The sequence below is a fragment of the Macrobrachium nipponense genome, chromosome 32 (assembly GCF_015104395.2).
Source record: "Macrobrachium nipponense isolate FS-2020 chromosome 32, ASM1510439v2, whole genome shotgun sequence".
Taxonomy (NCBI): Eukaryota; Metazoa; Arthropoda; class Malacostraca; order Decapoda; family Palaemonidae; genus Macrobrachium; species Macrobrachium nipponense.
The window spans coordinates 16,398,765-16,426,669 of NC_061094.1; the positions used below are offsets into that span (position 1 = coordinate 16,398,765).

The 27,905-nt window shown below is 38.6% G+C and overlaps 1 protein-coding gene across 1 annotated transcript in view; it reads right to left on the minus strand.

The window, feature by feature from the left end:
* LOC135207243 (GTP-binding protein Rheb homolog) overlaps positions 1 to 27,905 on the minus strand; it is a 97,172-nt gene that overhangs the window by 46,187 nt on the left and 23,080 nt on the right. Inside the window, exons 2-3 of the mRNA XM_064238879.1 lie at positions 17,620 to 17,711; positions 14,345 to 14,532 (exon numbers count right to left, since the gene is read on the minus strand). Coding sequence (XP_064094949.1) covers positions 14,345 to 14,532; positions 17,620 to 17,711 — 280 coding nt within the window. The remainder of the gene's footprint in view (positions 1 to 14,344; positions 14,533 to 17,619; positions 17,712 to 27,905) is intronic.

The following is a 27,905-nucleotide window of genomic DNA, read 5'->3' on the forward strand; positions in this document are numbered from 1 at the left end:
CTGATAGCATTTTGTGGGTTACCAATGTTTTCTGTAACATTTAACAAATGGAATAGTTCAACTACCTTCAACTTAATATTGAAATGATAATGTAAGGACTATGTTTATGCAATACTACTAGTGATAGGTGTCTCCTATCTATTTGGTAATGTATATCAGCATTTGTGATATGTTTTTTATCACTTCGTTTCGTTCACGTCAATTTGCTATGTGGAAAAGTTTTACACAATAATATAACATGATGTTCTAAAGATATCAGTGACTGTTTTTAACTTCATTATATAAGATTTCTTCTATCTTTGAAAAGAAAAATAGATTAATAAAGCATGAATCGTGTCAGGCAGGTGAACGAAAAATTATGAAAATTCAATTTAGTTTTTTTTTATTTGAAAAAAAAATCACAACTACTTTTTGAGAATATGAAAAAAAATAAGTTTCACTCAAATTAAAAATTAATTTCCCTCTTTGAAAATCAAGATATACCATGTAAAAAGCTTCATTGAATTTAGTTTAGTCTTCCTGGAGATATAAGAATTTATTTTTAAAACTAAAAACTAACTTTTGCAAAAACCGCAAAAGAAACAAATTTACGCTTATTTTGTAAATCCATAAAACTTTGACAGTTAGAACGCCAATTTTTACACTAAAACTATTTCTTTGCTTGAGAGGAAGTGAGTATCATCCAACCTCTTCATGAAGGACACTGCAGTCATGTTGTCTAGAACCAAACACATATCTCTTGTCTAGAGGTTTGAGTTTTTTGAGACATAAAGACAGCATCAACTCCATGAAATTGACATGACAATTCCTCACAGTAGCTGAACTCCTTCCTGCCACGTGACGATTCCCCCAATGTCCTCCCATCCTGTCAACGAGGCATCTACATGCAATGTCATTAACCCTTTAACGCCAATTGGACGTATTAAACGTAGATATAAATTGTCTGTTGGGTGCCGATTGGACGTATGGTACGCGCGATATACAAAAGTTTTTTTTTCAAATTGTGGAAAAATAGTTATAGGCCTACCAGCCTAAAACTTTTGAATTACGCGCCTTGGGGGATGCTGGGAGCTAATAAATCAAGGCGTTGTTTTGTTTACAATCGTTATCCAGGTGCGCAAGCGCGAATTTCTTTCTTCTCGCACTAAAAAGTATCAGAGACACATCTCAGAAATTATTTTGTCACTGACATAATTTTTGCACCATTTTATATTAGCCGTTACATGAAGTATTATATATGAAAATGTGTGCAATTTCATGTAGAATACAACAAAAAACAACTCATGGTTGTAGCTTTTATCAGTTTTGAAATATTTTCATATAACTAACGATCAGTGCCAAAATTTCAACCTTCAGTCGACTTTGACTCTGCCGAAATGGTCGAAAAATGCAATTGTAAGCTAAACCTCTTACATTCTAGTAATATTCAATCATTTACCTTTATTTTGCAACAAATTGGAAGTCTTTAACACAATATTTCAATTTATGGTGAATTTATGAGAAAAAAATAAATAAATTAATAATAATAATAATTTTCCTTAAGTCCGCGCGGTACTGTTCCGAAAAAAATCAGATTTTTTAATTTTTTCGTTCCGATTATCGTAATGTTTTGCACCATTTTAAATTATCCATTACATAAATTTTTACATATGAAAATGTGTGCAATTTCATGTAGAATACAACAAAACACAACCCATGGTTGTAGCTTTTATCATAGCTATTATCAGTTTTGAAATATTTTCATATAAATAACGATAAGTGCCAAAATTTCAACCTTCCGTCAACTTTGACCTGACTGAAATGGTCGAAAAACGCAATTGTAAGCTAAAACTACTATATTCTAGTAATATTCAATCATTTACCTTTATTTTGCAACAAATTAACTTTTTCCTTACGTCCGCGCGGTAACTCTTCCGAAAAAATCATAAATTTTTCCGTCCGATTGTCGTAATGTTTGCACCATTTTAAATTAGCCGTTACATAAAGTTTTATATATGAAAATGTGCGCAATTTCATGTAGAGTACAAAAAAAAAACAACCTATGGTTGTAGCTTTCATCAGTTTTGAAATATTTTCATATAAATAACAATAGAAAAAATTTGTCCTTCGGTCCACTTTAACTCGACCAAAATGGTCGAAAACTGCAATTGTAAGCTACAACACTTACAGTCTAGTAATATTCAATCAATTACCTTCATTTTGCAACAAACGGGAAGTCTCTAGCACAATATTTCGATTTATGGTGAATTTTTGAAAAGCTTTTTTTTATGTCCGCGCATTACGAATTCATGCATCATTTTGTGATAATATTTTCTCTGTGTTGCCTTGATCGTTTTACAATGTGTTATATACCAAATTGATCGCAATTTAGTGTACAATACAATGAAAAAAAAAAATTCGTTAGCTTTAACTGTTTTGCTCACAGCGCGATTTGTATACAATTATATGAAATTTTTTTTCGCACTGTCATATATCCCAATATTTATATATGATAATGATATTTTTTTTTCATTTCTGATGGTTGCATACTAAACTTCAGGCAATGACAAAAAAAGGAGCCAAAAATTAACTCTTAATCTTGAAAACTAAGCGTGCTGTGATTTAAAAAAAAAAAAAAAAAATTTTTCTGCTTCGGCGCTCACTCGCGAACGCCACCGGCATACAGGAGGCGATATTTAAAATACCGCTTCAGCATTTAAGGGTTCAAGGCTGAAGTATCTACAGGCGGCCCTCGGTTAGCGGCAGGGCCACCGTTCCTGGCCACCGATGCTAAGTGATTTTTGACGCTAAGCGATTTCAAAGCCTGCGGCCTCTGAACACCGTCTTTCGAAACTCTAGACCAGTCAAAAGGCGCCGTAATCCCACAATGGCGCAATAAGTAAAATTATATTTATGCAGTATAGTACTATAGAATTTACTGTATAGTAGTACTGTACAGTACATTATAGCATTATAAATACTATATACAGTGGGGCATCGCTTATTCACGGATCAGTATTCACAGATCCAGTTAATCACAGTTTTTTCTTGGACCGCTTCTCATGCTACATCACTGGTATGAATCGCTGCATCACGGGTTTGTCCTGTTGCGTATGCGATGTTTTTCGGTAGGCTAACCCTCGGCCGTGGTCCGATAACTACCAACATTCATTTGAAGACTTATATAATGATATTAACTGACAATAAAGGTAATAAAAACCATTCTCACCTAATATATTATGTCCTATCTTCGAAATAAAAAGCCTATTCAAGGTTTATGTACGACGTCATTGGTAGGCTAAGCATAGTTTGCAGTGCGATAACCACCAACGTACACAAACATTCACATTATGATATTAACTGACAATAAAGGTAATAAAACCCTTCTCACCTTATATATTATAGTCATATCTTCATAATAAATAGCCTATTAACAAGATTAATTCCACATCATTGCACTCAACTTATCGTCAGAGTGGCCAGCCACAAAATATAGCATATACCTTTACGAAAATGTTTTATGTTACGGTTGCGTTCAAAGCGACATTTTTTGTTTGATAAACTTTTAGAAATTTTAATAGTAGTGGAGTGTAATTACAGTAGTAATAACATTAAGGCTAAAATTAATTCGAACTTCATTATTATTTTGGCAGTATTCGTATATAACTTCTCTGAACAATGAAGTCATACAAACGCTATTTGTCATAGATTATCGTAAGTATTGCTGTTTGTTATTGGCGACGAAGCGTAAACGAAATACATAAAAGCATTTTTTACCTTATATATTATCGTCATATCTCCATAATAAAAAGGCTATTCGTGGAGTAATTCCCTATCAGTGAAATCAATTTTATCTATGCGAGGCCAGCCAGCTGACAAATGTACGTACGTATATGAAAATCAAATTATGGTAGCGTTCACAGCAAGATTATCTTTCGAAATTTTTATAGTACTATTCATGATACATAGTAATAATGTTTGGAATATACGTAACATTAATTTTCAATACAAAATATCATCGTTATTTTGGTAGTGAATAATAGTTTAGAATTGTCATACATACACTGCATTGTTATGGGTATGTGCAGTGATAAAACAACCAAAATAACTTTCTCCTTTAAGTCGTCATATCTTCATAATAAAAAGGCTATTCGTGGAGTATTCCATATCAGTGAAAATCAATTTTATCTATGCGAGGCAGCCAGCCTGACAAAATGTATGTACGTATATGAAAATCAAATTATGGTAGCGTTCACAGCAAGATTACCTTTCGAAATTTTATAGTACTATTCATGCTACGTAGTAATAATGTTTGGAATATACGTAACATTAATTTTCAATACAAAATATCATCGTTATTTTGGTAGTGAATAATAGTTTAGAATTATCATACATACACTGCATTGTTATGGGTTTGTGGCAGTGATAAAAACAACCAAAATTTAACGTTCTCCTTTAAGTCAATGCGTTTAGGAAAAACATGACATAGAATTGACTTGCGACTTAAGTTCACATTTGACAAAAAAAAAAAAAAAAAAAAATTTTTCTGTCAGTCGCAAGGATAAATTTTACAAAGAGCAGGGAACAAATCTTAAGATTCCCGGGAGATTAGAGAGATGAACCAAGGCCATCTAGGATGAATCTCTCTCTCTCTCTCTCTCTCTCTCTCTCTCTCTCTCTCTCTCTCTCTCTCTCTCCTCTCAACTATACTCTTAAGTGTTAACTTGAGTCTCTGAAACCAATAGGTATTAGCACACGCGCGACTGTATGTGTGTATGGGCATACTGTTAAAAAATGTGCTGTACCTACAGGTAATACCTACATCTTGGAAGATAAAACAAACAAAAATTTTGTTGTTGTTAGTCGCCGGGGATAGATTAACATTTTTCCAGAGATTAAAGAGCTGAATTTTGTTTTGAAGGTGTGTCAACCGCGTTAGTAAATAGGTATCATCTTCTAAAGAAATTTTTTTTCTCTTCTTTTTGCGGAAGAATCTTCAAGCCATTTTGCATTCAAAGTAATGAGAAGGAATCATTCTATTCTTCATGAAATCAGTAAAATACTTACACTCATAAAAACTAAAACTAACGTACTGTATGCAAAACACACAACATCATCGTTAGCTTCGTGTGTGTAAACGTTCATTCTAAGAAATTACAGAGTAGTATAACTAACACCTGATTGGTTGGTTGGTAGCCATGGAGATCTGTTATCCAATGACGCCCTCTGCTTCTGTTCTATTTATAGGACATATGCCATGTGGATGGCACTAGGTTTGAACGTTACATGTTCGTGATTTTCTGACTGCTGACGGCAAAAATTACTCAATAATTTTCTTTATATAATTATTCCTTCGTGAAAACAATAATATAATATGATCATTTTAACTTTAACGTATAGTGGTATGAAAAACACCAGTGTGTCGTAGCGATGCGTCATCAATATAGTGGTATGAAAATACCACATGGTGTTGTAGCGATACGTAATCACAAAGTACAAATCCTTTTCCCAGACCATCCTCAGATTTTACGACTCTTCAACTTCAAGATCGATATGGTGAAAGGATATTATATAGTCATACTTATTGTTAAAATTCACAAGTTGAACTCACATTATTATTATTTTTGATTGTTATGTACATATTATTGGTGTTTTACGAATGTTTGTTTTGAAAATAATACCTATTAGTGAACATATGGTATTAATTGTCCCACTATTTTATTATAGGTGATCTTAATTATCTCACATTCATTTAACAGTATTATATTAATATTTATTTAAATAAACTGTAATTAATAAATAACAATAATGAAAAACATAAAGGAAAAACTGTTTTTGCTGCAGTAGTGTTGTTTTTGTTTGATTATGCATCTGACCTCACATTTCCGAAATCTGAAAAATTCCAAAAACCGAAACATCGGAATGTGTGTACTGCACATTTTTTTAAACACGCACACAATGTCTACACATTTACTGATACCCGTTGGTGAAAGACTCAAATTACAGTATGTATTTATTCCTGAGAGAGAGAGAGAGAGAGAGAGAGGAGAGAGAGAGAGAGAGAGAATGATTAAGGACTCCAAGGCGTGTTATTTTTACAATTATTTTTATTTTATCTTGGGATTTTTTTTAATCTTGAGATTTTCTATTCAATTCTCGAGATTAATAAGAAAATTACCGTAACTTGACTAGCATCAGCACACATCTGAATGACTCGGCCATTAGCAGGCTAAACCACCAACCTTAAGAACTGACGCTCTCGGAAAAGTAACTTGCATGATACATGAGATACATGACAAAACCACTGTTTATTGGTGAAAATTTGGGGGTCGCACGATATGGGAGATTGCACGTTATTCGTGTATATACGGTATGTGATTTTTTTTAGCCTTTTATGGAACAAAATCTAGCAAGAAATTGTCATTCCCAGTTGGCAACACTGGCCTACTCATGTTTATCCAAGTTTGTTTGTTGTTGTTATGAAATGTGTGCGGCGCGTTCTTTAAATTGTACCCATATGAAACGAGTAATTATGTGGCATCCAAAAGCCCTGATTCTTTTACTCTTATGGTGGGAAAGACGCCTAAAGGTCAGATGAAGGTTTTTACGTGGAATATATTAACGTGTTTGTGACGAAGGGAAGAGATGTTTTGCTGCATACTGCTGGTAGCATATCGTTATTATATTACTGGATTGCACTGAAAAAATCGTCGTCTTTTATCAACATAGATTGTTGTTGGTGAGTACCCTATGATTTACATAATTTTGATAGTTCTCTTACCACTCATCCTCTCTTTCCTTGTAAAAAAAAAAAGAGGCCCACCATGCGTATGTAGGCTTCTAGCTGTAATCATTAGGCTAGTAGGCTACACATGTAACAGTAGTACATATACTACATTTATTTTTAAGGCTAATTTTGTAAAATAACTTAAAACTGTCTTGAATTTAGTTTTAGGTGATAGTTGAAAACATATTTGGTGTTTGAACTAAAGTAGGCAGTTATAAACATTGGAATAGTGGTCTTGGGTGGGTTAACTATTAAAGTAGGCAGTTTTAAGCAATTTTTGAGGGGGTATCAGGATAACACGGGTATTTAACTTATCACGGGGGGTTCTGGGCCCTATCCCCCGTGGATAACGATGGCCCCACTGTAATGAAAAAAGCCTAGCTTTAATCCTTTGGGTGTCTACAGTATGTAAAGATATAATAAGGTTTATACAGTGTACAGGTAGCTGTAGTGTTTAAGTTACCATCATTCGTCTTACGATAGTCGATTTATGAGAGACCAAATTACAATAGCCTAACTTTATCCATCTTCTAGTTACATAAGTTCAATAACAGCAAAGGAGAATGATGAAAGTATGGTTTTAATGTTATACTGGTTGCATGAACGTGTACAGCTACGAACAATCGAACAAGAAACTACTTTTTTTTTTTTCTAAATACAACCAATTGGATAACGTCCGTTTGGCTTGTATTTCAATCATCCATACTACAGTACACTATTATCGTAGTGTTATAAATGGCGTTATGTATAGAATAGAACTGAGATATCTTAATGTAAGTAACTTTATCACTATAGATCAAAGATCAATATAGATCAACAAACAATCAGGAAATATACAGTTAAATTTAAACCTAGTTTATGACTGAAGCTGAGAAAACTGTTCAAGCGCTAATGACTATTATCGTACATCGGCAACAAGAATAAAACTCCAGTAAACGGGTGCCATCAAACACAAACGTATATAAAATTGAGATAAAATCATTTTAATCAAAACTACTGCGCTTGAAAGAACACATTTTACTGTTGGTTCACGCCGATATAAGATAAACAATGTAAAGTTCGTATTACGATGATATAAAGGAGAATTGCGAACGGAATCTCGTAATATTTTACACAATAAACATGCCGCCAATGCAATCTGTTAACGCAAAAAAAAATAGTAGTTCACATTCACAACGAGACATATTCATTCATATTTCCCCCTAAAAACACGTTGTATAAGGAAAATAACCTTGTCTCATATAAGTCAATTATCTAGATATTCGTTATGCTAACTAGAAGCAAGAGAATTCGCTCAGAATTGCATTATGGCAAAAACAAACTCGTATTCGCCATCAGCTGATTTCAACCACAACATTGGCCGCTCCGCGGAACACTAGCTTTGCCATTGTATTTTATAATACAATAATATGAGATACATACAACCATAGAAATGCGTAATGACACAGTTTCTGGCAACCAGAGCTCAAGTTCCATGACCAAAGAGCAGCAGCCCAGATATGTTGACTTTCAGGTAAAGTGATGATGGCACAGCAGGCGAGTACGAAGGTAAACCCCTCATCCCACACCCATACATCTTTCAACTTCCATTTTAACAAGTTTCAACTACCAAACCAGCTTGCACTATAAATACTCTAATGTGGGTCAATGTTTGCATCTTAATAACTAGAACAAAGGCAAAAATTAAAGTAGTTCCAAAATTTTACCTAGATAACTACCATCCTGCTTAGCAAAGCACCTATAACCAGCAACAAAAAAAATCCATTTGGTCAAGATACAGGCAGTCCCCGGTTATCAGCAGACTCAGTTAATGGTGATCTGGTTTTATGGCGCTTGTCTAGCGCCATAAAATTGGCGATTTATGGCACCATAAAGCACCGAGTTCCAGTTATCGGGTGCCATAAGGTGCCAATAATAAAGTTATGGTGCCATAACATACCTAAAGGAGGTGCCATTTACCAGTTACCAGTGCCATTAACCATATATCAGTGCCATAAATCACAAAGTTTTGGTTAACGACAATTTTCACTTATCAGCACCCTGCCGAGAAAGGAACCCCAGATAATAACCGGGGGGCAGCAGCTGCCTGTATCATTAAGCTCTGTGTGCTCATGTAAAATAAGGTTGAAAGTATAAAATCAAATTATAGTTTGAAGAACTGAACCTAGCCACCTGGGGGGGGAAACAAGTCCTTACGGGTGCCGGTCCCAAGCCCGGATAAATAGGAGGGTTGGTGTCAGGAAGGGCATCCGGCTGTAAAAATCTGTGCCAAAACCTAAAAATGGAATGAGCCGAAATATGGAAAGAGGTAATGCTAGGGCGTACTCCGTAAACGACGCACAGAGACATCGCCTAAACTCTGTGATTAAGAGCGGGTGTAGCTTAACCCCTCTTACGCCGATTGGACGTATTAAACGTGAGTCAAAATGTCTCCCGTATGCCGATTGGACGTATCATACGTCGGCTCAAAAAAGTTTTTTTAAAAATTCGCGGAAAAAAAATACTTATAGGCCTACCAGCCGAAAACTTTTGTATCCACGCGCCTTGGGATGCTGGGAGTTCACGGATCAAGGCGTTGTTTTGTTTACAATCGCTACGCAGGCGCGCTAAGCGCGAATTTCTTTCTTATCGCACTAAAAAGTATCAGTGACACATCTCGGAAATTATTTCGTCACTTTGACATAATTATTGCACCATTTAAATTATCCTTTACATGAAGTAGTTATATATGAAAAATGTGCGCAATTTCATGCACAATACAACTAAAAAATACTCATGATTGTAGCTTTTATCAATTTTGAAATATTTTCATATAAATAACGATAAGTGCGAAAAATTTTCAACCTTCGGTCAACTTTGACTCTACAGAAATGGGTCGAGAAACGCAATGTAAGCTAAAATTCTTATATTATAGTAATATTCAATCATTGCCTTCATTTTGCAACAAATTGGACGTCTCTAGCACAATATTTCGATTTATGGTGAATTTATGAAAAAACTTTTTCCTTACGTTCGTGCGATAACTCTTCCGATAAATTTTTTCGTGCGATTGTCCTAATGTTTGCACCCTTTTAAATTTGCCGTTACATAAAGTTTTATATATGGAAATGTGCGCAATTTCATGCACAATACAACAAAAGACAACCATGGTTGTAGCTTTTATCAGTTTTGAAATATTTTCATATAAATAACGTTAAGTGCAAAAATTTCAACTTTCGGTCAGCTTTGACTCTACCGAAATGGTCGAAAAACGCAATTGTAAGCTAAAACTCTTATATTCTAGTAATATTCAATCATTTACCTTCATTTTGCAACGACTTGGAAGTCTCTAGCACAATATTTTGATTTATGGTGAAGTTTATGAAAAAAAAAAATTACGTTCGCGCGGTAACTCTTCCGAAAAAATCAGAATTTTTTTGTGCGATTGTCGAAATGTTGCACCATTTAAAAAAAATTAGCTGTTTCATAAAGTTTTATATATGAAAATGTGCGCAATTTCATGTAGAATACAACTAAAAATGATTGAAGGTTGTAGCTTTTCTCTTTTTTCGAAATATTTGCATATAAATCACGATAAATAGAAAAAAAAACCACGTTCGGTCAAATTTGACTCTACCGAAATAGTTGAAAAAACGCAATTGTAAGCTAAAACTCTTACGGCCTAGTAATATTCCGTCATGTTTCTTCATTTTGAAACAAATTTGAAGTCTCTAAAACAATATTGTGATTTATGGTGAATTTTTGAAAAATATATTTACCTTCACTCCGCGCGCCGATTCGCGGCCGCAAGTCTCCGAAATACGTACATGGCATTATCCTAATATTTGCTCCTTTTCATATTAGCCTTTTTATAGAGTTTCATATATCAAAATGTGCGCAAATTCATGAAGAATACAATAAAAAATATTGAAGGTTGTAGCTTTTTCCATCTTTCGAAATATGTGCATATGAAACTAAAAATAAAAAAAAATTTACATTTATATTAAAATTTCGACATTCGGAGGTCCAAATTTGAACTCGTCCGAATGGTCGAAATCTGCATTCTAATCTAAAACTCTTACAGTATCGTAATATTCAATCATTTGTCTAATTCGAACAAATTGGAAGTCTCTAGAACATTATTTAGAATTACGGTGAATTTTTGAAAAAATATTTTTTTGCGTCCGCGCGTTACGAATTCGTACATCATTTTGTGATATAATTTTTTTCCGGTGTTACTTTTATTGTTTTACAATGTATATATATCAAAATGATCGCAATTTAGTGTAAAATACAACGCAAAAAAAAGTAACTGGTTAGCTTTGACGTTTTCTGCACAGCGTGATTTGAATACAATTATGTATGAATTTTTTTTTTTCGCTACCATATATCGCATTATTTACATATGATAATGATATTATTTTTCATTTCTGATGGTTGCATTCTAAACTTCAGGCAATGACAAAAAAAGGAGCCAAAAATGAACTCTTAATCTTCAAAAGTAACGCGCGCTGTAATTTTTTGAAAAAATTATTTTTTCCACTTCCGCGCTCACTCCAAACCAGGCCCGGCATACGGGAGACGTTTTGATTTTTAGGGCTCCGGCTTAAGAGGGTTAAGAAGCGAGCTCACATTGGGTTTAGAGTATGTCAGGCTTAATATTGGGTCCATGACTGGGAGAGGTAGAGAATTGGCTGACTTGATGAGAGAAAAGAAAGTAGATGTTATGTGTGCAAGAAACGCGATGGAAAGGAAATAAAGCTAAAGAGTTGGGTGATGGTTATAAGCTATACTATAGTGGAGCAAATAAACAAGGTAAAAATGGAGTTGGCATAGTACTGTCTAGAGAACTGAAGAATACAGTGATAGAAGTCCACAGAAAGAATGACCGTATCATCAGGTTGAAGATATGTTATGGAGGAGAGATTCTGAATATAAGTGCATATGCACCACGAGTTGGCTGCACAGAAGAAGAGAAGGGAAATTTCTGGAGAGACATGGATGGGAATAATGCAAGAACTGGAAGAACATGAAAGGGTGATAGTGGGGGCAGATTTGAATGGCCATGTCGGAAGTGAAAATGAGGCGATTGGTCGGGTGTATGGTGGCCATGGAATTGGGGAGAGAAACCCAGAAGGAGAGAGTGTAGTGGACTTTGCTGTGTCATTTGCCAACACAGACTGCTATGTTTGGATTTGAAGTTAAAAAGGGAAAGAAAAACAAAGATAAGTGGGATAAGGAAAATTAAATGGTACAAATTAGAGAAGGAAAGGGATAAGAAGAGAGAGTTTAAGAGGATATTGATATAGGGATTGAGATGTTCAAGGAATGGGTGCACGAAATGCAAGCAACAATAAGAAGGCATGGAAAGGAGCTGCTAGGAGAGACATCTGGTATCATATGGGAAGAAAAGGAGAGTTGGTGGTGGGATGAAGACATTGAGAAAGTAGTAAAAGATAAGAAGGAGGCAAAGAAAAGATGGGAAGAGTCACAGTCAGTGGAAGATAAGAGATAGGTTCAGAGAGAAAAACAAGGCGGTGAAAAAGGTGGTAGCCCAAGCTAAAGCAAAGTTGTATGATGATGTGTATAATGAGCAGGGGACAAAGAAGGATTAAAGAAGATGATCAAGCTATCAAAGGCTAGAAATAAGAGCATCAAGATATTACACATACTCAAACAATAAAAAAAGATCAAGATGGTGGTAGTATACGTACTTAGAAAGGAGGAAGACATTGTGAAGAGATGGAAAGAATATTTCGAACATTTATTAAATAAAGAAAATAATAGACTAATAAGAGAGGATCGGCAAGTGAACATTGGCATGGTACTGAGGTTTTCTAGGCAAGAGGTACTAAATGCACTGAAGAGATGAAAGAAATGGGTAAGGCACCGGACCAGACATGATTCCTGTGGAGGCATGGAAAGCATTAGGAGATGAAGGAGTGGATATACTGTACGATCTTATGATAAAGATCCTTGAACAGGAAAAGACACCAAATGAGTGGCGTGGGAGTATATTGATCCCAATTTTTAAAGGGAAAGGCGATGTCCAAGAGTGTGGTAATTATAGGGCATTAAATTGATGTCCCACACTCTGAAGATACTGGAAAGGATGATAGATGCTAGACTGAGAGAAGAGGTACAAATAGGTAAAGTAAAAGAGCAGATGGGAATTTATGAAAGGGAAGGGAACAACAGATGGTATATTTTGTCTGAGGCAACTAATGGAGAAATTCGGGGAAAGACAAAGGGACCTACATATGGTATTCATTGACCTTGAAAAGGCTTATGACCGAGTCCCGAGACAAGAGATATGGAGGAGTCTGAGGGGAGAAGATGGTGCCAGAGAAGTACGTGCAATTGATACAAGAGATGTACCGGAATGTATTTACCAGAGTGAGAAGTAGTGTTAGGGAGACAGAGGGTTTTGAGGTGAGAGTAGGATTACACCAGGGGTCAGCTCTGAGCCCATTATCTTTAACATAGTGATGGAGTTATAATAGAGGAAGTAAGGGAGGCAGTACCATTGACATATTGTATGCGGATGATATTGTCCTGTGCGCAGAGAGCAGGGAAGCTCTGGAAATGAAATTGGAAAGATGGAGACAAGTACTGGAGGACAGAGGAATGAGAATAAGTAGATCTAAGACAGAATATATGTGCACCACCACTGAGGGGGATGATAAGAGAAAGTATTCAGCTTTGTGGAGAGCAAATAAAGAGACTTGATAAGTTTAAGTATTTGGGATCTTTCTTTAACGCTGGAGGAAGTATGGAAGAAGTAAAACATCGGGTACAGGCAGGCTGGAACAACTGGAGAGCGGCCTCTGGAGTTTCTTTGTGACAAAAGAGTAACGCTTAAGTTAAAGGAAAATTTCACAAGACGGTGGTAAGAACAGCAATGCTGTATGGTACAGAAACAGCAAGCATGAGAAAAACAGAGCAGAAGAAGATGGATGAGGCAAAAATGAGAATGCTTAGGTGGATGTCTGGGGTGACAAGAGAGGATAGGATCAGAAATGACTACATATGGGGGTCGACTAAGGTGGTGGAAGTATCAAAGAAAGTGCAGGAGGGGAGGCTGAGATGGTATGGACACCTGTTGAGAAGAGATGAGGACCACGCTGGAAAACATGCTATGGGGATGGAGGTTCAAGGAAGAAGACGAAGAGGGAGACCAAGAAAGAGATGGAAGGACTGTGTGAGAGGAGACTTACATGAGAAGGGAATTGATGAGGCAGAAGTGCAGGATAGAAATAGATGGAGACGGCTCATCCGAAATGGCGACCCCATATAAAAATGGGAATCAGCTGGGAAGAAGAAGAAGAAGAAGATAGTTTGAAGAACTGAATGAATCGGATGAACTCTGTGCTTAAGGTTGTAAAGTCCTTAGGAATTTTGTGAGTTGTGTACAGAACAGACATGAAAAATAGGGGACCAAAGGATCAACAGGCTAGTATGCAGGGCTGCTGCTCCTCATCTTCTGTCTGTTATACAAAAGATGTTAGTTTTCTGTACATTAAAAGATGACAAATGTGCAATTAATATTAAGTCACGGGTTTGTTAAAAGGTGAAACAAAAGTAGATGAAAAGACTCACGTGACTTTCCCCATCATATCCAGAATCTTGTCATAGATAACTTGCACCACTTCAAAAGACTTTTCTGAAGTAATAGAGTACACTAGGATATAGCCATGTATGTCCATGGAATAGTGAGCAGGAAATATACTATATTCATCCTGGCCAGCAGTATCAACTAATTCCAACCCATATTCCTGCCCTCTGACCTAGAAAATAAAAAATTAAATGATATATATTCACATTACACAAGCTGTAGGAAAATTTAAATGAATGACATAGATTTAAAGGCTTTCTTGACACATATAAAGTACCCTTAAGCATATACAATAACAGTAAGTGAAAATGTCAACATTAACTACTTTTGATAACGCATCTTTCTTTAAATAGCAAGAACCTTAATAAAATTAATTTCTTGGTGAAGATGTAAAGCTTAACCCTTAATCAATGGACTTTAACCCTCAATCAATGGACCACATCATATCATATCAGTATCGATACCAGGCTTTGGGTAGTGGACAGGCTAACTCGTGGTGAGCATCAATATTACGCTCCATATGATTTGGATGAATTTAGCAGAAAAGAGGTCCATAAATGACTAAAGGCAACTGTAGACTAGCTCAGCTCAGGACAGATGGGAGATCAGATTATCAGTATGCTTCGACTCGATCTGGGAAATGTACTGCCCTCTCTCTTCCATGATGTCTTTTTATTTATTTGCTCAAAAATATACTCCGGGATTGTTCTTGGCTTTAGTTCTTATCTTTTATCATAGTTTGTCAGCTATAATTGTAATTTTACAAAGAAATATTAGAAAAATAAGAAATATTAGAAAACATGTACTAGACCTTAGTAAATCTTGTAAATATTTTACAACAATATACATGCAGCCCCTGGCTATCGGGGGCCTCAGTTATTCATCTGGTTTTATGGAGCTTATCTATTGCTGAAAATCACAAATTTTCTGCAATTTTCAGCGACGAAGTATCCCGATTTCCAGCTATTGTCGCCAATAATAGAATACTGGTGCCAATGTATACCTAACAGAGGAGCCATTCAACTGGTTATTGGTGCCAAATTCTAATTATTGGCAATTTTCGCTTATCATCAAACCGTCAGAACGGAACTACACCGATAACCAGGGACTGCCTGTACATACTCAGAATTTTTTAATGATTTTAGTTCTTATCTGTTATGATACTGTGAGCTACATAATTATAATTTTAGAAAGTAAAATAATTAGAAAAACCATGTACAGGCAGTCCCCAGTTACCAGTGGGGCTCTGTTCCGACAGCTTAATGATAAAGCAGAAATCGTTACTACCTGAAATTCAGTGATTTTCTATGCCAATAACCGCATTTTGGCACCAACAACCAGAAATAGGTGCAGGTATTTTGGTGCAAAAATAAAGTGATTTTTGGTGCTAAACAAGCCCCATAATACTGGATCGCCGGTAACTGTGGACTGCTTGTATAACGTGGATATGATGATCATGTAAAAGAGGAGAATCTCTTAGAATTTTTTTCCTACACCATATGTATTTGCATATTTTCTCCTTTCCCTTTATATGTTTTTTTTCTTAAATTGGCCAAAAGTTTGCCTGGTATGGGGTGTGCTTGATATATACTTAGCCAATCCCTTAAGGATTAAGAAAATTTTTGTTTCATTAGTATCATCTTCATTAAACACACTGGATACTACAGTATATTAGTCTAATGAAAATGTTTTAGTTACACTTACCATAGTATATCACTGTCATAATGATACATACAGATAAAAACCAATCAATTGCCATCTGCAATGACTATAATGTTTATGCTCTTACACTTAACTGATTTAGCCTATAAGCAACTGAATTACAAGAATCATTTTTTAGTTGCTAAAAGAAACTAATATAGTACTATTGGACCTATATTTTTTACATAATGTAAAATGGGAATACAAAGGTAAACTAACATCCTTTTATGTTAAAGTAAAATCACTCAAAATCACAAAACAGCTGTTCCCCAATTTGTTAAAGTCATATTTGATGTTTATGTCAGTTATTTTGTTAGTGGTTGTTAATTATAAGAGACGGTTAAACATCAGCCATAAGTTTGGTAATCTTGTTTGAAAGCCTAGCCTAGGACAATCTACCAGAATTGAAATTCATTCAGTATGTGTGTAGTACATTACAACACCCTGTGTTTACATCTTCAGTACGTACACATGGCATTTCTCAATAACGACTGGTCAGAGCAAATTCAATTTTAGAATACTACTAAAAAGTAGTTGATCATGTTTTGTTTTATCAGAATTAATTATTTTTCATTTCACCTCATAATATCACGGAAGCTTTACTTGTACGCCTCTGTGTGTGTGTGTGTGTGTTTACATCTACCTATATGTGGCATTTCATCTCATCAATGTTCATGTTACCATCTCTACATAGCAAGTGCCGTATCACGTTTGCCATTTTTCTTCTCTGCTTTGCTTTGCTGGAGTCACCATATAGCATAACATTTCATTACAAGTTTAGTTGACTCTAAGCATGATTTCAGTGATTTATAATTACAATACTCATTAGTGTTATGCTTAACTGCTCAATGTAAAATTCAAGGTAGTACTACGATAATTTTTAAGATACTGTTTGAAAAGAGATTTTACTGTGGTGAAATTATGAGAAAATTCACCATATAAATTTTTTCTTATAACATATAGCCTCTACAGATTATAGGTGATTATGCATACTTTATTGTAATAGGAAGTGAAACAAAGAGTTCAACATACACCTGACACTCACATTTTGGCCAGTTCCCCCAGTAGAGATATGCACTGAGGGGCTGAATCTGGAGAGTGGCTACCTTTAGGCTACCATATAGAGAGCGGTTAATTTTGAAATAAAGCCTATTTATCGTAATAAATAATAATCTAACTAGATAAAATCCTAGCTATCATCAGAAATATACAAATTGGCAATAAACCAGAGGGAGCTATTACATATTTACGATGGATAAACAGCAAACGAGGAGGAAACTAACATAAAAGAATTTAACACACAAAGACAATTTGTTCACACTCAACTTGAGTTTCAAAATGAAAAGAGGTCAGGAAATGAGAGGAGGAGGCTATACCTTATTTTTGAGAGGCAAATCAATTTTTGCCAAATCTCATTCAGAATATGTCCTGAGATTGGGAATCAAAACATTTTATCCTATGTAACATAAAAAAAAAAAAAAAAACTAACAGCATACAAATCTGCCAAACTGGTTTTGGGTGAAAGGTAAGGTATGTCATCTAGACAAATGTAACTTACTTTAATTTTCTTGGTGAATGTATTCTCGATTGTTGGATCATAGCTGTCAACAAACTGGCCATCCACAAACTGGATACACAAGGATGACTTCCCTAAGGACAAATAAAATATAAATAACATTACATATATATACTGTACATAAACTGTATAAGCAAAATACCCTCACACATGCTTAATTCCCATTCACTGACATAATATACTATTAAACAATGTCACACTGAATAACCATGAATTTGCTTTACAAATAATACAGCCATCTACTATTTTAAAAACTACATTATGTACTGGTATTCAGAACATCTGAATATGATATTTTTACCAAATAAAATTTTGCATATACTTATCAAGTAATTATATAGCTATCATTTAATTTATTCACAGCAGTTTAGATTCAAATGTCGCAGTAGCGATACCGATACTGTGTAGGTGACACCAGTCTTGAACCCTAGTAAGCGGGTTAGGAACGACTCGGCAGACAATGCACATTCCGTTTATGCTTATGTCCATCACAGGGGAAGAGGGAGGGCTCTGATCATGTAATTACTTGTTAAGTATATACAAAATCTTATTTTATTATAAAACCATAATTTTTACAAGTAACTTACCAAGTAATTACATAGTTGATTCCCACATCGATAGGAGGTGGGACATATGGACATATTCTACTCTAAAGCATTAAGTCATGTAATGAATTAGAAACAGAAAAGCTGCTAAGATTGAAACAATGCTTGTCGTTCCTTGTTAGTCAAACAAGCTTGCAGTGGAAATTGCCTCAGGTTGGTGGTCAACTACCAGTAGGCCGAATGTCGAATGGACCTAAGATATATAGCACTTGAAAACGAATAGGGTTGAGGCTGTTCAAACATCTTTAGTTTTCTCTAAAAAGAGGCAAATGTTTCTCCTAATTCTGAGTCTAAGAAGATAAAGTCCATTAACCCTTAGACGCCGACTGGACGTATTTTACGTCGACATTTTTTGTCTCTCGTGTGCTGACTGGACGTATTTTACGTCGACATACAAAAGTTTTTTTAAAAATTTGCGGAAAAATACTTTTAGGCCTACCAGCCGAAAACTCTTGAATCACGCGCCTTGTGGGATGCTGGGAGTTCAAGGATCAAGGTGTTGTTTTGTTTACAATTGTTACGCAGGCGCGCAGGCGCGCAAGCGCGAATTTCTTTCTTGCCGCACTAAAAAGTATCTGTGACACATCTCGGAAATTATTTCGTCACTTTGACATAATTTTTGTACCATTTTAAATTAGCCGTTACATGGAGTATTATATATGAAAATGTGCGCATTTTTATGTAGAATACAACAAAAAAAATACTCATGATTGTAGCTTTTATCAGTTTTGAGATTTTTTCATATAAATAACGATAAGTGGCAAAATTTCAACCTTTGGTCAGCTTTGACTCTACTGAAATGGTCGAAAAACGCAATTGTAAGCTAAAACTCTTATATTTTAGTAATATTCAATCATTTACCTTAATTTTGCAACTAATTGGAAGTCTCTAGCACAATATTTCGATTTATGGTGAATTTATGAAAAAACTTTTTCATTACGTCCGCGCGGTAACTCTTCCGAAAAAAAATCATACATGCGATTGTGGTAATGTTTGCACCATTTTAAATTAGCCGTTACATAAAGTTTTATATATGAAAATGTGCGAAATTACATGCACAATACAACTAAAAACAACCCATGGTTGTAGCTTTTATCAATTTTGAAATATTTTCATATAAAAAATGATAAGTGACAAATTTTCAACCTTCGGTCAACTTTGACTCTACCGAAATGGTCGAAAAACGCAATTGTAAGCTAAAACGCTTATATTCTAGTAATATTCAAGCATTTACCTTCATTTTGCAACAAATTGGAAGTCTCTAGCACAACATTCGATTTATGGTGAATTTATGAAAAAAATAACATTTTCTTTGCGTCCGCGCGGTAACTCTTCCGAAAAAATCATACGTGCAATTGTGGTAATGTTTGCACCATTTTAAATTAGCCGTTACATAAAGTTTTATATATGAAAATGTGCGCAATTTCATGTATAATACAACAAAAAATAGTTGAAGGTTGTAGCTTTTCTCATTTTTGAAATATTTGCATATAAATCACGATAAATAGAAAAAAAAACCACGTTCGGTCAAATTTGACTCTACGAAATGGTCGAAAAAACGCAATTGTAAGATAAAAACTCTACAGTCTAGTAATATTCAGTCATTTATCTCATCGTGAAACAAATTCGAAGTCTCTAGCACAATATTTAAATTTATGGTGAATTTTTAAAAAAACTTTCCTTCCCTCCGCGCGCGGATTCTCCACCACAAATCTCCGAAATGCGTAAGTCCCATTCTCGGAATATTTGCTCCGTTTCATATTAAGCATTTCATAGAGTTTTATATATGAAAATGTGCGCAATTTCATGTAGAATAAAATGAAAAATATTTGAAAGTTGTAGCTTTTCTTATTTCCGAAATAATGGCATATAAAAAATATATAGAAAAAAAATTCGACATTCGGTCAACTTTAACTCGTCAGATATGGTCAAAAACTGCATTTGTAAGCTAATATTCTTACAGTATAGTAATATTCAATCATTTGTCTTCATTTTGAAAGAAATTGGAAGTCTCTAGGACAATATGTAGATTTATGGTGAATTTTTGAAAAAAATATTTTTTTACGTCGCGCGTTACGGAATTCATGCATTATTTTGTTATAATAGTTTCTCTGTGTTGCTTTTATCGTTTTACAATGTCTTATATACCAAAATGATCGCAATTTAGTGTACATTACAACGAAAAAAAAAGTAACTTGTTACCTTTAACCGTTTTGCGCACAGCACGATTTGAATACAATTATATATATGAAATTTCGTTTTTGCGCTATCATATATCGCATTATTTATATATGATAATGATAATTTTTTTCATTTCTGATGGTTTGCATACTAAACATCAGGCAATGACAAAAAACGGAGCCAAAAATGAACTCTTAATCTCGAAAACTAAGCGCACTGTGATTTTTTTGAAAAAATAGGTCCGCTTCCGCGCTCACTCTGAAACGTCTCCGGCACACGGGAGAACATCTATTCTTCATAGAGCAAGTGAGCACTATTGGGTGCTCAGAGCAAGCGCTATTGTCATTGCAAAAGTTGGTGTCAGGTTATTGTTGACACCAGGAAGGCAGGGTGCGAGACTAGCTATGAGCTCGGGTGAAGTCTGGTGGCCCCAGAACACACAGATGTCCTTAAAACTCTTCAGGGACAAAATGGTATCCAGGTCTTGGGCCAGTCCCTGACCTTGACTAAAACCTTCGGGAAGACGAGTAAATTATCTTTCCTTGTTTGTGCATGGCAGGGACTTCTGAAGGAAAACAGATAGGGATGCAATGAAATAGGTCTCTTGCTTACATGAGTTATGCATAGTTCAATACTACCTCATAACTGTGTAATTGCAAAAGGGACATGGATGGCCTGAGAAACTAGCTTCGGAAAGTTGATCCCCACGACTGCAAAACGAGAGAAGATATACTTACATAACTTGCAATGTTCTCTGTAATAGTAGATAAGGAAAGACCTCTCAATTGATAATCCTCCATACAGTAAGGAGTCTGTCTGGTGAAAATCAGTCAACTTCAGTAGATCTCTTGAGGTGAGGTGGTCTGAGAAGACATGGTGGAGGAAGATCCTGCAGAATCCAACCACAACCGAGTAGGTACAAGAACCATGAAACAGGGCAAAACAGGGCTAATCTGAACACTGTAAAGTTCCTACTTCATCGTGATGAAGGGCGTGGAGGAGAGGAGTTCCAACGGATCAGACCATAGCAGAACAAAGATCAGAAGTACATCCTATAGGGACTGTATAGCTACCAAAGGAGGAAGCCGTAAATTCCTTGAAGGGGCAAACAAACCCATGAGAGGTTCATCCCATAGACTCCACAGATCCCAGCAGACAGGGAATCGAATGTCCCCTCCTCTCCTGACGTCATAGTACGTCAGATAAGACACGAAGATAAGACTCGAGTTCTATGTACTGATTGAGGGAAAAGAAGGCTTGATTGATCTGTCCCCCCAAAACAGTACTAAGATAAACGAAGATATGGGGGTAGACCCTTTCTTACATGAAACACTAGAGCTGTGGTCCTGTCTGAAAGGTTACCACAGTCTACAAGTTCACTAAGGTCAAAAGGTATAAGGGTTATGTGAAGAAACATTCAACAAAATGAGAAGGGGAGAGTCCGTCTTTCCAGGGATTGCTCCCGGAAAAATACCCAGTCCCCAGTGGACGAGTCAGGCTCAGTACAAGTCACATCCACTCAGGATGCCTGAGATCCATGGATGGGCAAGACCTCTCAAAGCTCCTCATTAGCATACATATTTCTAAGGATGAAGAAATATCTACACCTCTCAGTTTCAGGACTAGACCTATTGCAGACCTATTAGCCTTTAACCTGCAATAAATAAATTCAGGAGCTTCTCCTGGCAAAGAAAGACTAGTAAGTCAGCGACCTGCTGAAGAGTAGCTCTGACAGGAGACCAACCCTCAGAAGACAGCCCACTTTCCCTGGTATAGAGGACTGTCTGAGTTATCCTGCCATCTCTGTTGCTGCTCAGCAAGAGCCTCTTGCTCGCAAGAGATGGTGGATAACCTCCAGACGTGAAGACAAAGGCACTGCCCTGTGCCCTGTCATGTGGTACCACTCTGTGTGGGGTTGACATAGAAGGTTGTACCAAGGAGGAATCTCTTTCAGTGCCTCGGATGAAAAAGCTAGCAGATCAGGATACTAAACATCCTGAGGTCATTAGGGAGCCACCAGAATCATCTGAAGAATTGGGGTGATCGCTGATCACCTTGTGAATCAGGCAGAACGGGGTAAAGGTGTACACGTTGAGGTTGTCCATCAGATGTTGGAACTTGTCCTCTGCAGCAACCCATGGGTCTAGCACTACGGAACAGAATATCTGCAACTTTGTCGTGCAGGGTGGCGAACAATTCTATGTACAACTGGACGCCCCCATAGGTCGAACATCCTTTCTGCCAAGTCTGTGTGAAGGGACAGCTCTGTTCCTATCACAAGATTTTGGCAACTGAGCTTGTCTGCCACTACATTCCTCTTGCCTGGAATGTACCTGGCAGACAGCTCTACCAAGTGAGCTACTGCCCACTTGTGCACCTGCACTGCCAACTGATGGAACGGGAAGGATAAAGACCCCCCCTTTCTTGTTGTTTGTTTGTTTTTGCTTGTTTGGTTGTTTATATGGTGCTTTTACGTTGCATGGAACCAGTGGTTATTCAGCAACGGGACCAACGGCTTTACGTGACTTCTGAACCACGTCGAGAGTGAACTTCTATCACCAGAAATACACCTCTCTCACTCCTCAATGGAATGGCCAAGAATCGAACCCGCGACCACTGAGGTGAGACGCTAATACCATACAAACCACACTGCTGAGGCACTCCCTTCTTGTTGACATATGACACCACTGTGATGTTGTCGCTCATCAACAACACAGTGTCCCATCACTCAATCCTGGAATTCTTGGAGTTAGGAAAGCCACCTTGAGTTTCAAGATATTGGTGAGAAAGTTCTTGTTGTCATGGTTTCACACTCCTGCATTCAGCAACTCCCCAAGCACTAGCCACCAAGCCAAATCCTTTCTCATCTCCTCAGAGGGAGAGATGGGAAAGGATTGAGGGTCTCGAGCCTGGGGCCAAAACTCCTTCAGTCTCCACTGGAGAGACTGAAGGTGAAGCCGCCCATGAGGGACGAGCTTCTCTAGAGACAACAGGTGACTGATCACAACTTGCATTGCCGAGCTGGCTACTGGCGAGACAGGAACAGCTGAGCTGCCTTCCTAAACTTGCTCATACACTAGTCTGTGAGGAAGATTGCTGCTACCATATCGATCAGCAAGTCCAAATACTTGTCCTCTGTTTGGGGATGAGATCTGACTCCTCAAAATTTATCACAATACCCAGATTGTGGCAAAAATTGAGAAGACGATCCCAGTCCTATAGCGACTGCAAGCAAGAGCTCACCAGGACAAGGCAATCATTGAGATACCTCATTAGACGTACCCCTATCAAATGGGCCCAAGCTAATATGAGGGTGGAGTTTCTTGTGAACGCCTGAGAGCGGTCAAGAGTCCGAAACATAGTGCCCTTGAGCAAAACACCCATCTCCTCGAGGAGAGGACTGATGGAATGGTATCTGGAAATACATGTCCTTCAGATCTACCAAAAGCATGAGGTCGTTCTCCCTGATAGAAGCAAGCGCAAAGCACGCCATTTCCATCATGGCGAACAAATTGGTTCAAAGGAAAGAGGTCTATTACTGGTCTCCAACTCCTTGAAGCCTTCTCTAAAAGGAAGACCCCGCTGTTGAAACCAAGACTGATATCATAAGACTTCCACAGCACCTTTACTCAGCATGGATTGCACTTCTTGCTCCAGTGCAAGATCCTTAGTTCACCCAGGGATGTAAGTCTGGTGATGGACAGGAAGGTTGGTGAGGGGTGGCCGAGACTTGAAGAGGCGTAGATATCCCTCCTGAAGGATATCCACTACCCAAATCCCGGCTCCGTATCACTGCCATATTGCTCAATGGCTTGATAGGCAACCCCCCACCCCCCCCCCCCCCCCCCCCCCCCCGGCAACAGTTGGAGGAGAACACCGCCCCTAGCGTTTCCCCTTCTTCTTTCCCTTCCCTTCCTTCTCCAAAGGGAAGGAGGACTGAAGGGGGAGCAACTGCGCTCCTTTCATGGCAAAAAAAAAAAGGCCGGGTGCTTCCTCAGGCCTCCTTCCAAGTCTGGGACTTCTTATGTGAAGACCTCAGTAGGAAAGAGAGAGGCAGAACTCAGCAATGGTCCGTTCCCATGGACCAAAGTCGACTCCGAACCAATGGACTTGGTGATCTTATTCAGGAATGTTCAGCCAAAAGTTAGCAGGCTGGCAAAGTCTCCTGAAGGCCAAATCCTCCCTGGGGATGATAACCATTGAGGAAGCAGCGACCTTGGATACTGTGAATGACCACAGACCCAGCCAGGACACATCCTCAAGTGCTACCATATTGGAAGGCTCCAGGCTCACTGCCTCTTGCTGCAAAAGTGAGAGGGCCTCCACAGTAAGGTATTGCAGCGTAAGACTGGGACCTAGGCATACTAAGTCTGGTTCAACCTGTTTCGTCAACAATGATCCCTCTGAGGGTGTGTAGTAAACTTCTGACAAGGAAGAGGAGGGGGAAGAAGCTTATCTATTCGGCTTGCTTTGAGTGAAATATCTTGCCCAGAGACAAGATTATGCACCTTCAGCAAGCAAGGACCAAGGCAGCCCTGTCAAAACATTGGGGTCCTTTTTCGGACTCCAAAAGGATTAGAGACAAGAGGGGCGGTCTGCTGACAAACCATGGTCCCTTCTCCAAGGTAAATGTGCTGATGCACCAGCCCAATGACTTCTGCAAAAGTCCTCTCTGTCTCAAGGGTGTTCACAAATCTGTGGTCACTGGTGTGGATGTCACCTCTACTGCCGCATGAATCACAGGCGTGCTAGAGAAGTGTGACACTAGGCCTTGCAATGAGGGGGTGCCAGGGAGGCCTAGTGTCAACCAAGCCTGCTGCAAATCCCCAGACTGAAGGAAGAAATATCCCTCTCGGAGAAAAAAAAGAGCCCCCTGGAGAGAGGTTGTCCTGGGCGCCAGCTGCCTCCCCCTTCTTTGCCCAATGAGTCAGATGAAGAGGCAGAAGGAGAGATTTCCTGCAAAGCAGAAACATCAAGAAGAGGAAGCTTGCTGGGAGGAAAAAAGGATGAAGAAGGGTCAGCCACTACGGGCATCGTCGCGGGCATGTTACCCTCAGAAAAAACCCAATACCAGGTTTGCCCACAGGTTTGCCGTCTGGTGGCCGAGGTTGGAAATAACCATACCTCCAGACTGGCACAGCCTCCCAAAGGCAGAGTCGTCCCCAAGAAAGATAGCCCCTGAAGAGGCAGCAACCCTAGATACTGTGAAGGACCATAGATCTTGCCAGGAGACGGCCTGGAAAGCTGCCATGGCGGTAGCTTCCAGCTTTGCTGCTTCATATTGCAAGAGAGAGATACTCTCTGCAGTAAGGTGCTGCACGAAGACATGGACCTAGGTGAACTAAGTCCGGGTCAACCTGTTTGGTCGGTAATGACCTCTCTGAGGGAGTGTAGTAGTGTCTCTGGCGAGGCAGAGGAGGGGGAAGGATCTTGTCTGAGACTAAAGTGAATTACTGTCCTGAGACAAGATCATTTACTTGGTCAAGTACTCCTTCAGCAAGATAAAGACCCAAGCAGCCCTGTCAAAACCTTGGATTCTTTTTTGGGACCTCAGAAGGATTTGAGGTGTGAAGGACAGTCCACAATGAGGCCGTGGTCCCTTACTGGAAATTGTTGGGCTGATTCGTCAATCTTCCAAAAAGTGCTCTGTATTTCAGGGTGTGCCGACAAACCCTAGGCAAAGGACCCTCAAGTTCTTTCAGGGTATGGTCCTCCCAAACTACTCTCCCTGCAGGAGGGAGAACCTCACTAGACCCCCTAGATCCATCCTAAACAGCTTGGGCATACGTCTGGTGCGATCCTAAGAACGAACCAGGAAAATGGGTCCTTGATGTTGAACTCTGGGGAGAGCCCTCTGTAGAGTTCCTCCTATTCGTCTCTTCCTACCAGTAAATCCCCTGGACATAGAGGGAACAGGAGAGGAGGATCGCATGCTCTTACTCACCCTCCTGGCAGAAACAAGAATGAAGGGCAAGTCACGTGCGATCATAAAACCATGGTGACGGCAACAAGTTTAGGGGAACGTTTTTGCCTCAGCAAGACATTTCCCTCATGAGAGCACAGAAGTTCTCGCTCGGCAGATAGAACACTCGCTTCCACCAAACCGGTTCGTTCACGCAAACGCAAGCGAGGGTTGGGTGGAGTCAAGTAAGCCATCGGTTGACAAGAACTTGCACTGTCCTCATGAAACATCCCAGTCTTCCTCGAGGCCGAAACCTTGTGCGAAGAACACTGCACAGGGGACCTCTTATTCTCTCCAGATGGTCTGTCTCGAGACATACACATCCTTCCTGGAACCTGTAACAGTACTACTTAGGCTTAGTGCTGACAGGCAAGGGCGAGTCACCTGCATGACTCGCACACTTTGGCTGTGCGCCAGAATCGGGACGGTGAGAAGTCTCTCTGCCACAGATTTTGAATGTACTCACCTTCTAAGAGGTTCGTACACTTGGTGTCTCGCAAACGAGCCCCAACACAGCACTAGTTCTAGAGGCAGAACCCCTAGATCCAGTGGCAGGAGCGCAAACTGAAGTCTGCATTCCTGTGGCTCCCAAAACACTAGATCTAGAGGTAAGTGTAACAGTTCCCAATCCCCAAGGATTAGATGAGAGGGCAGGAGACCCAACTGCTTCCTCTATGGAAGGGGCAGACCCTTCAAAGTCCCATGATGGGGCATGATGGGGCTTTTCAGGGGCGGAGAGGCTGCCTTCTCCTTAGACCATGAAGTCTTAGAAGAAGAACGAAGGAGGCGGCAGAAGACAACAAAGATGAAGACGACAAGGAAAACGACACCTTTCTTCTACGACTTCTTCACCGCTTCCTCAAATTTTAGGCATACATGCCAAGAATTGGGGCAACTAAGGCCATTTCAGCACCGAAACAGAAATTGACAGTGAAAGGTTTGAAAGGTGTAACAGAAGGAAAACCTCGCAGTTGCACTATGAATCAACTGTTAGGAGAGGATGGAAAGTAAGATGGAAGAAACAGCACATGAAGAGGTGCAGTAAAAGGAATGAAAGCAGTGGCAGCCTGGGGCCGAAGGGACGCTACAAAGAACCTCAAGTAATGCCTACATTGCACAGCATGAGGTGCACTGACGGCAGTACCTCCCTACAGGGTGACTGGGTAGGAGCATGCAACAATCTATGAGCTAGAGCAGAGGTCGTCATTGGGGCCCTTACACAGGGCGGAGTACATTCAGGCACTACCATGGCTGGTAGAACAGCAATGCTCATCACCACCTGAGTCACACTGGTGGGGTGATGGGCAAATACCATTGTGGATACTATGGCAAACCTGCAGGTGATTACCGAAGTTGTATTGGAGGTAACCACAGAAAGGGTGACACCAAACCATGTTCTGAAGGGGGCCAAAAGTCAGGTTGGGGGAAGAATCTCCCTTGCTCCGAAGGAGATACTTCCCCTTCAGAGCAAGAGGCGGCCCTCAAAGAAGTGTTGTCCTGACCACCTGCCAACACACCTC